This window comes from Nyctereutes procyonoides, unplaced genomic scaffold, assembly GCF_905146905.1.
Source record: "Nyctereutes procyonoides isolate TBG_1078 unplaced genomic scaffold, NYPRO_anot_genome, whole genome shotgun sequence".
Taxonomy (NCBI): domain Eukaryota; kingdom Metazoa; phylum Chordata; class Mammalia; order Carnivora; family Canidae; genus Nyctereutes; species Nyctereutes procyonoides.
In genome coordinates this window covers 501,432-513,033 of record NW_026575049.1, presented here as the reverse complement: position 1 = coordinate 513,033, position 11,602 = coordinate 501,432, and the positions used below count along the sequence as shown (strand labels likewise).

Below are 11,602 nucleotides of genomic sequence, written 5' to 3'. Positions count from 1 at the left end.
CCCTGCGGGGGGCCGAGCCGCGGCGGCGGGCGGAGCTAGGCGCGAGGGATCCGAGAGTCGGCGATCCGGGAGAGGAGAGGCCGCCCCCCGTCTCCCCCCCACCCCAAAGAAAGCAGCAGTCGGACGCCTAGGCAAGAGCCGTCTTTTTATTTTGAAACAACAGGGGGCCTCCTAGTGGCAGGAACGTGCTTCCGCCGCCGGGGAGGGGCGCCGAGTCCGGCCCCGCCGCGCCTGTGGAAACGAGGCCAGCTGCCGAGGGCGGTCGCTCGCGCGGCGCCGCGGGCTCGCCTTTTCGGCCCCGTGGCCCGGCCGAGGGGAGGGACGGAAGCTGCCTCGGGCGCAGCGGGACGGCCCTACCTGTGGAGCTCAGACGCTGAGGATGTGCTTCAGGAAGGCTGCGGAGACGAGGCGGGAGGGTTCAGAAGCAGGCCCGGCTCCGGGTTCAGATAATCCGGGCCCGTCCCCGCCCCCCCGGACCGCGAGCCCCGGCCCCGCCGCTCCCGCCGCTCCCGCGGCCCCTCACCTTCATAGTTGATGCAGCCGTTGCTGTCCTCATGTCCGGCCAGGACAGTCTCCACCTCCTCCTCAGTCATCCTCTCTCCTGAGCCCGACAGAGCAGATCAGTCCCTGCACCCCCACCCCGCCCTTCCTCTTGGGGCGGTGTTCCCCTCCCCCCCCCCCGGAAGCTTGGCGCCGAGCCGAAGCCCAAAGGAATCCTAGTAAGGGTCCCTCAGTGTGCCCTGTCTCTCCCTCCCACTGCACCTGCCCGCGCGCCTGGTGAACGCCTCCACGGAGGGAAAGTGGGCGGGGGGCCCCAGGTCACAGAGCACAGGCCTCTCTCCCACAGCAAAGTCAGGCTTTCCACCTCACCCTCTCCTCTGTCCTGTGGGAGGCAACTGCACCCCTCCCCTTACCTTCGGGTTCTGCCCCAGGGCTCCGACCTCCTTAGCCCCTGCCCAAGGCCAGTAGGGCGGTAATGCTTCCCGGCTCTGCCTCCGCGTCTACTGGTCCGGCCCCTGCTCCCCGCCCACCCGCCCCGAGTTCCGAGTTCCCTCGAGTTCGAGTTCCGTCCCTGCCTCACCCAGGGTGGTGAGCACGTGTCTGAGCTCCGCGCCCATGACTTTGCCGTTCCCCTCTTTGTCAAACACTCGAAGCCCCTCCAGGTAGTCCTCGTATGTCCCTTGGTCCCGGTTCTTGGCGACTGCTTGGAGCATGGGCAGGAAAGTCTCGAAGTCCACACGCCGGGACTTCAGCTCTGGAGGTTGGAAACGGGAGGGAGGGGTCACTGTAGTGTCACTTTGGGCCCAGCTCCGTCCCTACCACGAAGCTTTTCATCCCGTTCAACGTTCAGGATGTTTTTCTAAAGGTGTCTGACAGTGTTTGAAGTCCCAAGAGCCACCCCAGCATCCTTTGTCACCTTGCCACCATTCCTCGGTTCCACCACCACACTGAAAACCCGCATTGCTCCAGGCATCCCCCTCACCATCACTCTTGGGGTTCCCCAGGATCCTGAGCACCTCCGCGTTGGTGGGGTTCTGGCCCAGAGCCCTCATCACATCCCCACACTGACCATACAGGATCTTGCCGTCCCCTACTCGATCAAACAGCTCAAAGGCCTCCTTGAACTCTGAAGTACGAGAGGTCAGTGTTGAGACCAGGGGTTCCCATCACCCCCCCACCCCACCCCTGACAGAAAGGAGGTTCAGAAACTCCGAGCTAGAGCTGGGCAGAACGGAGGACACAGAGCACTAGGAGGAAGGTTCCAAGGTTGGGACTAGACGGTGGCGCTATCCAAGTTTGGGCTAGGGGAACAGAAAGAGGATCTGACCAGGGGCTTGGGGCTAGACGGTGCGGCTTAAGGGACCAGCTTCTCCTCACCCTCCAGCTGGTCCTTGTTAAACTCGATCTGTGGAAGAAAAGAGCAGGTGAGGAGGGATGACAGGGCTCACTGAATCTCTCTCCAGCACTCCTCCCAACCAACTGGCAGCCACTTCTGGGGAGGGGCCCAAAGAGACCAGGCTGGGAGCCCAGCCACCTCAGTCCCATTCCCAGCTCTGGACCTTGGGAGAATCCCAAGAGGAGGAATTATGGGGGGGAGGGTTTCCTGGGAACAGGGTTAATCCCATGCCACCTGTTCCCCTCCCTCCAGTGCCCTGAGCTCTGCATCCCTCACATAACTGGGGGCTGAACAAAGGCTAAATTTACCCCTGGCCCCCAGCTGTGATTGTCTAACAAGTCTGTCCTCCTCAGCCTTCCCTCCTGGGGTTCAGAGTTGTGGCTTTTAGAACCGAACAGTCAGCCAGGCACAGGCACCAGCTCCCTCTCTTCACCTTGAAACTGTCCTCAGAACCCAGATGTTCCCCATCTCCCGGGTCCCTGCCTCCAGCAGAGGGGTCAGTGAGAATGTGTGTATGTACCCACACATATAGTATAGGTTAGAGGGAGAGAATAAGAAAGAACAGCAGTCATAAGCCTGGATGCTTCCAAATAGGGGACCAAGAGGGATCTCCAGTATCCGTGCAGTGCTCACCGAGTCCCTATCTTTTAGATACCCCTAACCACCTTGGCTGTTTCCTACCCTGTACCATCCCTTCCAAATTTTTCTTCACTCTCCCAAGACTCACCACCACTTTGGAGAGATCGATGGGGGGCTCCTGGGTTTTCTGAGGAGCTGGAGGGACAGCTGGAGCTGGCTCAGCCTTGGGCTTGGCAGGAGGAGCCCCTGCTGCTGGTTTGGCAGCAGGCTTAGAAATAGAGGGTCCCGCTGGTTTCTTCATAGGAACATCCTTCTTGGGAGGCATGATGTCCGGTGGCCAAAGGACAGTGTGCCGATGGGGGCACCCATCTCTGTTTAAATAGCCAGGGAGTCTGGGATGTCAAGGGGCGGGGGCAGGGGCAGAGGCAGGGAGCCAGTTGGCGGTGAGGAGGGTGAGATAGAGGAGAGATATGCCGGCCTGCCCTGGACTCCTATGGTTCAGGACTCCTGCCCCAAGGTCTTCTCTCTTCTGTTCACTAAGCCCCAAATGCTAGCCAGAACAATGGCCCCTTTGGGGGCAGGGGAAGGAAGCCAGAGACTGCCCAGAATGAGGGAGTTAACCTCCGGGGTAAGGATAGGATGCTTGCCAGTGACAGACAGACACAGGGGTGAAGCAAAGAAGGGGACCCAGGCATTCCAGGCCTTGACCCCCCGACACAGAGTAGCCCTTTTGTTTTAGCAGCTTTAGACCCTTGAAGGCTGAGGCAGGGAGGGGGCCCTTGTGAACTGGGATTGTTAGAGTGGGGTCTGGGAGGGGCACCTGGCTGGCTCAGTCAGTAGGGCATGTGACTCCTCATCTTGGAGTTGTGGGTTTGGGCCCCACCCTCGGTGTGCAGACTACTTGAAAATAAAATCTTAAAAAAAAAAAAAAAGTGGGGTCCAGGAGCAGTGAAAGATGAAAAAACCAAGCAGCTCTTCCACTCCCCTCTGACTATAGTTGAGGAGCAGGGGCAGTTGACCCCACAGCCTATAATCCCCAAATCTTACAGTCACTGCCACCGTCTCCCAGCCCGGAACTGGAATTGTGCTAGTATAAAGAACAGTAACATAAAGGAGTGTGATCACACACACACACACACACACACACACACACACACCATGATCTCCTGTTCCCAGTATGGTTTTAAGGGTGAGGGTGGGAACAAGGATCAGGTTTAACACCCACCACCCACACTCCAAGGAAGGAACCCTTTTCCACAGGCCCCATGGTCCCTCAAGTCAGAGGAAGGTAGGGAGCCTGCGGAGCCTGCAGGGACTCTGTGGTGCACCTGAGAGGAAGGGCAGGCCCTGGGAGGCCAGGGGCCTAAATCCTAAAATCTCTAATCCAAAAGGATGTGGGAGGTCCTATGGGTTCCAAAGGTACTTACCCACCAAGCAGAGAATAGTAACAACCCTGGCCCTGGCGCCAGGTTCCAAACCTTGCTGGGGGCACAGGGTAGGGTCTAAGTCGGAGGTGGCGGGGAGAGGGGAGGGGTTGCGGCTACTTTTGTTCTTGGGATAAGAAAGGAAAAGATTTAGGCAGCATTCTGAGGAAGAGTAGTGATTCCACTTAGACCCTGGGGTTCAGAGAATTGATGATTCGTCTCTCACTTGCAAAAATGCGTCTGAATCTCATTACTGAACACTGTCCCATTTTAGAAAAATCGGAATCGTTCCAGTCTCCCAGAACTCATCTCACTCACACACACGCACATGCACACGCACGCACCCACACCTCAAATCAAGCTTAAATAAAGGAAAGAGTCCCTCCCCAGCTCCCCAAAACTCACCCTGCGGGGTCCAGGTGAGGGCGGAGGCGGGGCTGGGAGGCCGCGGGCCCCGAAGGGTTAACGCCAGCGGCCTCGGAGCATGCCGGGAGTCGTAGTCCTCGCGCGCCCGCGGGCTCACGGGAAGGTCGCTGGCAGCTGGGAGACGTCGCCCGAGCAGCGGCTTCCGGCCGGTGGCGGCGGCGGTGACTCAGGCCGTTTGGGCGCCCTCCGCGTCCCGGAGCTGAGCGGCGGTGACCGCTCTACAGCCTCCCCCCCCCCCCCCCCCGGCGCCAGAGCCGCGCGGGCCGGGGCATCTGCGACGTTGAGCGGAGGCTCCCGGCGGGCGGGCGCCGCCGAGGGGCCGTGTGACTTGGAACAGCAACTCCACCGAATTCTCCTTTCTTTTCTTTTCTTTTTTTTTCGGTAATGAGCTGCTGGTAGTTGAAGTAAATGTTAAGATTTGGGATTAGAGGGATCCCTGGGTGGCGCAGCGGTTTGGCGCCTGCCTTTGGCCCAGGGCGCGATCCTGGAGACCCGGGATCGAATCCCACGTCGGGCTCCCGGTGCATGGAGCCTGCTTCTCCCTCTGCCTCTCTCTCTCTCCCTCTCTCTCCCTCTCTCTCCCTCTCTCTCCCTCTCTCTCCCTCTCTCTCTCTCCCTCTCTCTCTCCCTCTCTCTCTCTCTCTATCATAAATAAATAAAAAATAAAAAAAAAAAAGATTTGGGGTTAGGCCTTGGCCACCTGCCCCGGCTCCTCCCACGGTGCAAGTTTCTCCATCCCTCGGCGCGGGGCACGGGGCATCGGCTCTGCCTGGAACGCGGGGCTGCGCCGCCCAGCGCCTTGGGCCTCACGCCTCCGTCCGCGCTGGTCATCTCCTTCCCTAGACGCCCCCCAGCCCCCCGGGGCTGCGGGGGCTCCTGGGGCTGCAGGGGCTCGCGGGGCTTGCGGCTGACAGGGCCGAGGGTCGGAGGGGGCGGGCGGTGGGGGTGTGCAAGCCGCTCGGAAGAGTAGGGACGGTTGCCTACAGCCTAACAGGAGGAGGAGGAGGAGGTCAGCCGCTCTCCGCGGAGGCCTTCACCAGGCCCTTTCCGCTTGGGCTGGGTTACCTCCGAGGAGCAGCCGAGGGGGAGCTGAAGAGAAGGGTCCCGCCGCGCCCCGCCGCGCCCCGCCGCGCCCCGCCCCGTTGGAATCCAGGTTCTGCTAGGTATTTGCTGGTAACCTCACGCAGGTTACCTCTGCCTCAATTTCCCCCATCTGTAACATATGGATAACGTCACCCAGCTGATAAGGTTGTCGGGAGGATGAGATGTGTTAATGTCTGTAAAATAGACGGCCTGGCACAGAGTGAGTAGTGGAATAGAAGCGTTTGTGAAATAAATTTCCTTTAATCTTCCCAACCTATGAAGTAGTTGCTTTTTGCCCACTGTTAAACATCCATAAAGGATCACTAGGCCTGAAGAAATGGAGCAAGAAGAAATACATTTTGCATAAGTGTCTGGTACATGGGGATCCCTGGGTGGCACAGTGGTTTGGCGCCTGCCTTTGGCCCAGGGCGCGATCCTGGAGACCCGGGATCGAATCCCACGTCGGGCCCCCGGTGCGTGGAGCCTGCTTCTCCCTCTGCCTATGTCTCTGCCTCTCTCTCTCTCATGTGACTATAATAAATAAATAAAAATTAAAAAAAAAATAAGTGTCTGGTACAAAGCTGGGGAAGAGCTGTATCACAAGTGTCTTTGATCATGTCAGCAGTAGCTGATTTGGAAAATGTTGTTTAATTTTTTTTTCTCTTCCCCGTGGTCTAGCTGTAGCCCTCTTGGCACTTTGTCAAGTAGAAGCGGTTATGGCATCATCTGACTTTATAACATTTTTGTCTGCTTTATAAAGAAGTAGTGCAGAGAAAACATGAAGACTCTTGGCAAACAGACTGGAGGACTGTCCCTCATTTTTGCACTATTCTTGTCTTTTAATCTGGGAGCCCAACTTGGGACCCTGACAGCATGACCTAACACTTAATCAACTGAGCCACCCAAGCACCCCATAAGGAAGGTCAGGCATGGCTCCGTCTTTTTTTTTAATTTTGTTTTAATTATGTCACACACAGAGAGAGAGAGAAAGAGGCAGAGACATAGGCAGAGAGAGAAGCAGACTCCATGCACCGGGAGCCCAACGTGGGATTCGATCCCGGGTCTCCAGGATCGCGCCCTGGGCCAAAGGCAGGCGCTAAACCGCTGCGCCACCCAAGGAATCCCTGGCTCCGTCTTTAAGGAACGGGAAACGGAGACGCCCAGAGTCTCTGCTTCTTTTGCCAATGTGATATAGAGTATGGGAGCAGAGTCAAGGTTCAAATGTAAATCTAAAAAATAAAAAGTGAATCTAACTCCAAAGTCCTTGTTTTGTGTTTATTTTTTATTTTTTTTAAGTAGGCTTCGGGGCTTAAGCTCAAGACCTGAGCCAAGATCAAGAGTCAGACACCCCCTTTGCTAGTTTCATTTTTAATTTTTATTGATAGAGCACACAAGCAGGGGTAAGTAGAAGAGGGAGAAAGAAGCAGGGAGCCCAATGTGGGGCTTGATCCCAGGACCCTGGGATCATGACCTGAGCCAAAGGCACACACTCAACTGACTGAGCTACCCAGATGCCCCTAGTTTCATTTTTTTAATGCTCTAAACTAGTGGTTCCCAGATTTAGCTGTTCTTCAGAATATCCTGAGAACTTTGTAAACAGACAAACTTGCAGACTCTTCCCCCAAAGATTCTGACTCTGGGTCTGTGTTAGGGCCTGGGAATCTTTTTGAAATATTTTAGCTATGGAAAGGACAGAGAACAAACTAAGTTAATTACAGCTTTAAAAATATATATTTTTTATTTTATTCATGAGAGACAGAGAGAGAGGCAGAGACACAGGCAGAGGAAGAAGCAGGCTCCAAGCAGGGAGCCCGATGCAGGACTCGATTCCAGACCCCAGGATCACGCCCGGAGTCGAAGGCAGACGCTCAACCACTGAGCCACCCAGGCATCCCTAACTACAGCTTTAATAAAAGGAATGATCTTTTCAGAATGTGTATTTGATCATGTCATCTCCCTACCTAAAATCCTTCCATGTATTTTGGTAAAGACTAAATCTTTAGTTGGTTCACAAAACCCAGCAGTTTCAAACACTGCTTCCTTGTATCAGTTACACCTCTATACCAGCCACATCTACTAGCTCGCAGATCTTTAAAGATGTCCTGGTCCCTTTTCTCAGGTTATTGCTACTGTCTTTTAGATCTCTACTCTCCCTCCCTTCCAACACACACTTTCTAGGGCCAAGTAGGGTACGGTGCCTGGCATATACTGGGCAAATATCTGTAGAATGAATGGGTATTTGGATAAAAGGGAAGAATCAAGGATAGACGCTGATACTAGTATGTTGATGAGATAGATTGGGGATTCAGGAGATTGAGAGAGTTCCCAGGTATTTTTACCTTGCATTAGAATATGAGGTGATTGATTTGCTAAAAGAGGAAATAGGAGGAAGTGGCTTGAGAAGGTAGTGAAGGTTTGAAACAGGTACTATGGAAAGTGGGAGACAGCTTACTGGGGAGCCAGTCAATACTCAATTGAGATGTACTGAGTGCCTACTCTGTGCTCCCTACGTGAATTTACTGAGCAGCTTAAAGGGTGGTTGCAGTGGGAGCTCATGTAACGATGCCAGGTAGTGATTTCCTCCTTCCGACTGTATTCTGCTGCTTGGACGATGGAGCTAGAGCAAAGAGGCAGCTGGAATGGTAATGGATCTAGACAATGGAGTTTTGTGGAGTAGGGATGATGGATGAACATGAAAGTGAGGAAGTTGGGAGTCTGAGTAAAAGAGAGTTTGTGGTCTAAGCCAAATAGAGGAGTAAGTACAGAAGTGACCCATTAGGACGTGTGGCTGTGTCAGAGGATAGAGTGTGCAACCTGTGATCTTAGGGTCGTGAATTCAAGTCCCAAATTGGGTGTAGAGCTAAAAAAAAAAAAAGGTGTAGAGCTTTCTTAAAAAGAAGAAAGAAAGAAAAAGAAAGAAGAAAGAAAGAAAGAAATAAAGAAAGAAAGAAAGAAGAAAGAAGAGAGAGAGAGAGAAAAAAAGTGACCTATTAGATTGAGAGAATATAAAAAGTCACTAACAGTCTTGGGTCTCAATGAGGTTGAGAAGTAAGATGCTTGGAGATCTCACAGCTGTTGAAGGAAATAATGCATTTGAATTTAAAATTCCAAAGACTATAGAGGAAGACAGGAATAGGGTGTGAGTGGTCGAAAGGGTAGAGACGTGAAGGTTATTGGATCTGAGGAGAATGTTCTTTAGGGCTTTTTCGATAGCAAGTAGCAAAAATCTGACTAAACCTGGGTAACCAATAAAGAGGATTTATTGGCTTATGTAACTGAAAAGTCAAGAGGTAGGGTGGGTTTCAAGTTCATTTTGATCCAGAATTTCATGACATCACAAAAGGATTTTCAAAAAAAATAAAATTAAAAAAAAATAAAAATAAAAATAAAAGGATTTTCTACTTTTCTGGCCACTGTCCTCCATTTGTTAGCTTCTTACTTGAATTCCCTCCTGGAGTCATATCTGGCTTGGCTGTGCAGGCATCACATCCTTATACCACAAGAGGAAGAGAGTGAGCTTTTCTTTTTTAATTTGGAAGTATTTATTTGTATTCTTTTTAAAGTAAGCTTTATGCCCAACATGGGGCTTGAACTCATGACCCTGAGATCGGGAGTCTCCTGCTGTCCTGACAGAGCCACACACACCAGAGGGAGCCCTCCTTCACCATTGGAATCGGTTCCTGAACTTCACTCTGACTCGACGGACTTAGAAAAATGCTGCCATCAAGCCTGGAATTCATCACCATGACTAGGGAAACAGCGTGCCCTGTGTGGGACAGCTGGGGTTTGCCCGCCCCGGTGACAAGGAGGACGGCGTTACCCTGCCCCACAGACCAGTTGGGGTTTGTCTGCCTTTGGAGGTGGACTGGAGCCCATCCAAACGGGAAGGAGTAGAAGGACACTGGGGAGGAAGCCTACGTTGTCCGCCACAAGGAGGAACTCTGATGGTGATTACCCAAGAGCCTGTGGCATACGTTGGAGACACGCAGTGACAGCAGTATTCAGGGGGCCATGCCCTCCGGTAAGTATGGAGTGGGTGTGTGGTTAGTGAATGACAGAGACGGTAGAGACGGTGTATCAACTCGAAAGGAGCTGAGATTTTATTTATTTATTTATTTATTTATTTATTTATTTATTTATTTATTTATTCATGAGAGACACAGGCAGAGGGAGAAGCAGGCTCCCTGCCGGGAGCCCGTCGCGGGACTCGATCTCAGGACCCCAGGATCACGCCAGGAGCCAAAGGCAGACACTCAACCGCTGAGCCACCCAGGTGTCCCAGGAGCTGAGATTTTTTATGAGAATAACAATGGGGAAGCAGCTTTGGGGTGCAAGGAGAATGTGGACCCCACCTCCCAGGTGATGAGGTCTCTTGGCAGGTGAGCCAGGTTTCAGAGGAGGCCAGAGCGAGCTTCGTTTAAATAAATGTAAAGACTTTTAGGGGGTAGAGTGGGCAGGCAGTGTTAGGTAGACACAGGTTTGCAGAGATGACATAAGGCCCCTCAGCTGCTCTCTTAGCTCCCCTTTATCCTCCGACCCTCTCTTATGTTCAGTTGTGTGTGTGTATTCACTCTATTGCCTGAGCCTAGATTTTTAACTCTTTGTGTTGAGGTATAATTGATATGTAACATGAGTTTTAGGTGCATAACATAATGATTCTCTATTTATATATATTGTGAGATAATCACACAGAAAAGAATTGTTTTCTTATGATGAAAACTTATAAGATCTCTCTTAGCAACTTTCAAATATGCAATACAGTATTATTAACTCTAGTCACCATGTAGACGTATATTACATCTCCAGGACTTAGTCATTTTATAACTGGAAGTTGGTTCCTTTTCACCCTTTTCACCCATTTCCCCACCCTCAGAGCTGGATCCCCCAAACAACGATTCTGTTCTCTGAATCTGTGAGCTCAGTGTTTTATTTTTTATGTATTTTTACATTCAGGTGAGGTCATACGGTATTTGTCTTTCTCTGTCTGACTTTTTTTTTAACAGGAAAGACCCCCAAATGCAGTGGTCTTTCCTTTTTTTTTTTTAAAGATTTTATGTATTTATTCATGAGAGACACACACACACAGAGAGAGAGAGGCAGAGGCACAGGCAGAGGGAGAAGTAGGCTCCATGCAGGGAGCCTGATGCGGGACTTGATCCCTGGTCTCCAGGATCACACCCTGGGCTGCAGGCGGCGCTAAACCGCTGCGCCACCAGGGCTGCCCTGTCTGACTTATTTTATTTGGCATAATGCCCTGGAGGTCCATCCAAATTGTTGCAAATGGCAAGTTTTCCTTTTTTTTTTTTTTAATGCTGAATAATATTTCATTGTATGTATATGCCCCATGACCCTAATTTATAAAATATGTATTCCTTAATCATGTTAGCTTTTCCTCCTTATGTTAGTCACCTCAAGGCCCGAAAGAAGGCGGCTGCTGCTCCAGGCATCACATCCTTCCAACAGTGACCCAACCAAAAAGGAAGGAGGCAATGAGGGTTTTCTTTTGTTGACACTCCAGTCCCCAGCTGACTTCCTCTTACGTCTTATCCGGCACACTGCCACCAGGAATGCTCTGGGATTCTGTATGTAGGGAAGAGGGGAAGGTGGCTGTTGGGCAGACAGTGGTGTTGCCACACCCAGTGAACCACAGCACTTTGGGCCAGTAAAGCCACATTTCAAGAGTAGCATTTGTGGGACTGGCTCAGTCAGAAGAGTATGCAACTCTTGATCTTGGGGTTGTGAGTTTGAGCCCGCCATGGGGTGTAGAGATTACCTAAATAAAAATGTTTTTAAAAGTCGTAGGTGGGGGCACCTGGGTGGCTCATTGGCTGAGCTTTTGGCTCAGGTTGTGATCCCGGGGTCCTGGGTTTGAGTCCCGCATTGGGCTCCCTGCAGGGAGCCTGCTTCTCCCTCTGCCTATGTCTCTGCCTCTCTCTCTCTCTCTCTCTCTCTCATGAATAAATAAATAAAATCTTAAAAAAAAGAATAAATAAAATCTCTAAAAATTTTTTTGACTTGTATCTTTTCCTTTTTTTATTAAAAAAATAACATTGACATAGAATATCGGTTGCAGGTATACAACATAATATTGTATACATCTTAAAATGACAAACAGGGGCAGCCCGGGTGGCTCAGCGGTTTAGCGCCGCCTTCAGCTCAGGGCGTGATCCTGGAGACCTGGGATCGAGTCCCA

The 11,602-nt window shown here is 51.9% G+C and overlaps 1 protein-coding gene across 1 annotated transcript; it reads right to left on the bottom strand.

Moving 5' to 3' along the window:
* Positions 1-128: 128 nt before the first annotated feature.
* On the bottom strand, positions 129-4,459 carry MYL6B (myosin light chain 6B). The gene is made up of 8 exons (XM_055328507.1): positions 4,306-4,459; positions 2,625-2,847; positions 1,879-1,906; positions 1,484-1,627; positions 1,082-1,255; positions 524-601; positions 358-395; positions 129-231 (listed from the first exon to the last, which is right to left on the bottom strand). The coding sequence occupies exons 2-7, from the start codon at positions 2,799-2,801 to the stop codon at positions 367-369; spliced, it is 630 nt and encodes a 209-aa protein (XP_055184482.1). The 5' UTR covers positions 2,802-2,847; positions 4,306-4,459; the 3' UTR covers positions 129-231; positions 358-366.
* Positions 4,460-11,602: the final 7,143 nt, after the last annotated feature.

Coding starts and splice junctions, on each gene's coding strand:
- MYL6B (XM_055328507.1), bottom strand. CDS start 2,801: ATGCCTCCCAAGAAGGATGTTCCTATGAAGAAACCAGCGGGACCCTCT. Junction 1,628..1,878: donor TAACAAGGACCAGCTGGAGG/GTGAGGAGAAGC, acceptor CTCGTACTTCAG/AGTTCAAGGAGGCCTTTGAG. Junction 1,256..1,483: donor GGGGAACCCCAAGAGTGATG/GTGAGGGGGATG, acceptor TCCAACCTCCAG/AGCTGAAGTCCCGGCGTGTG.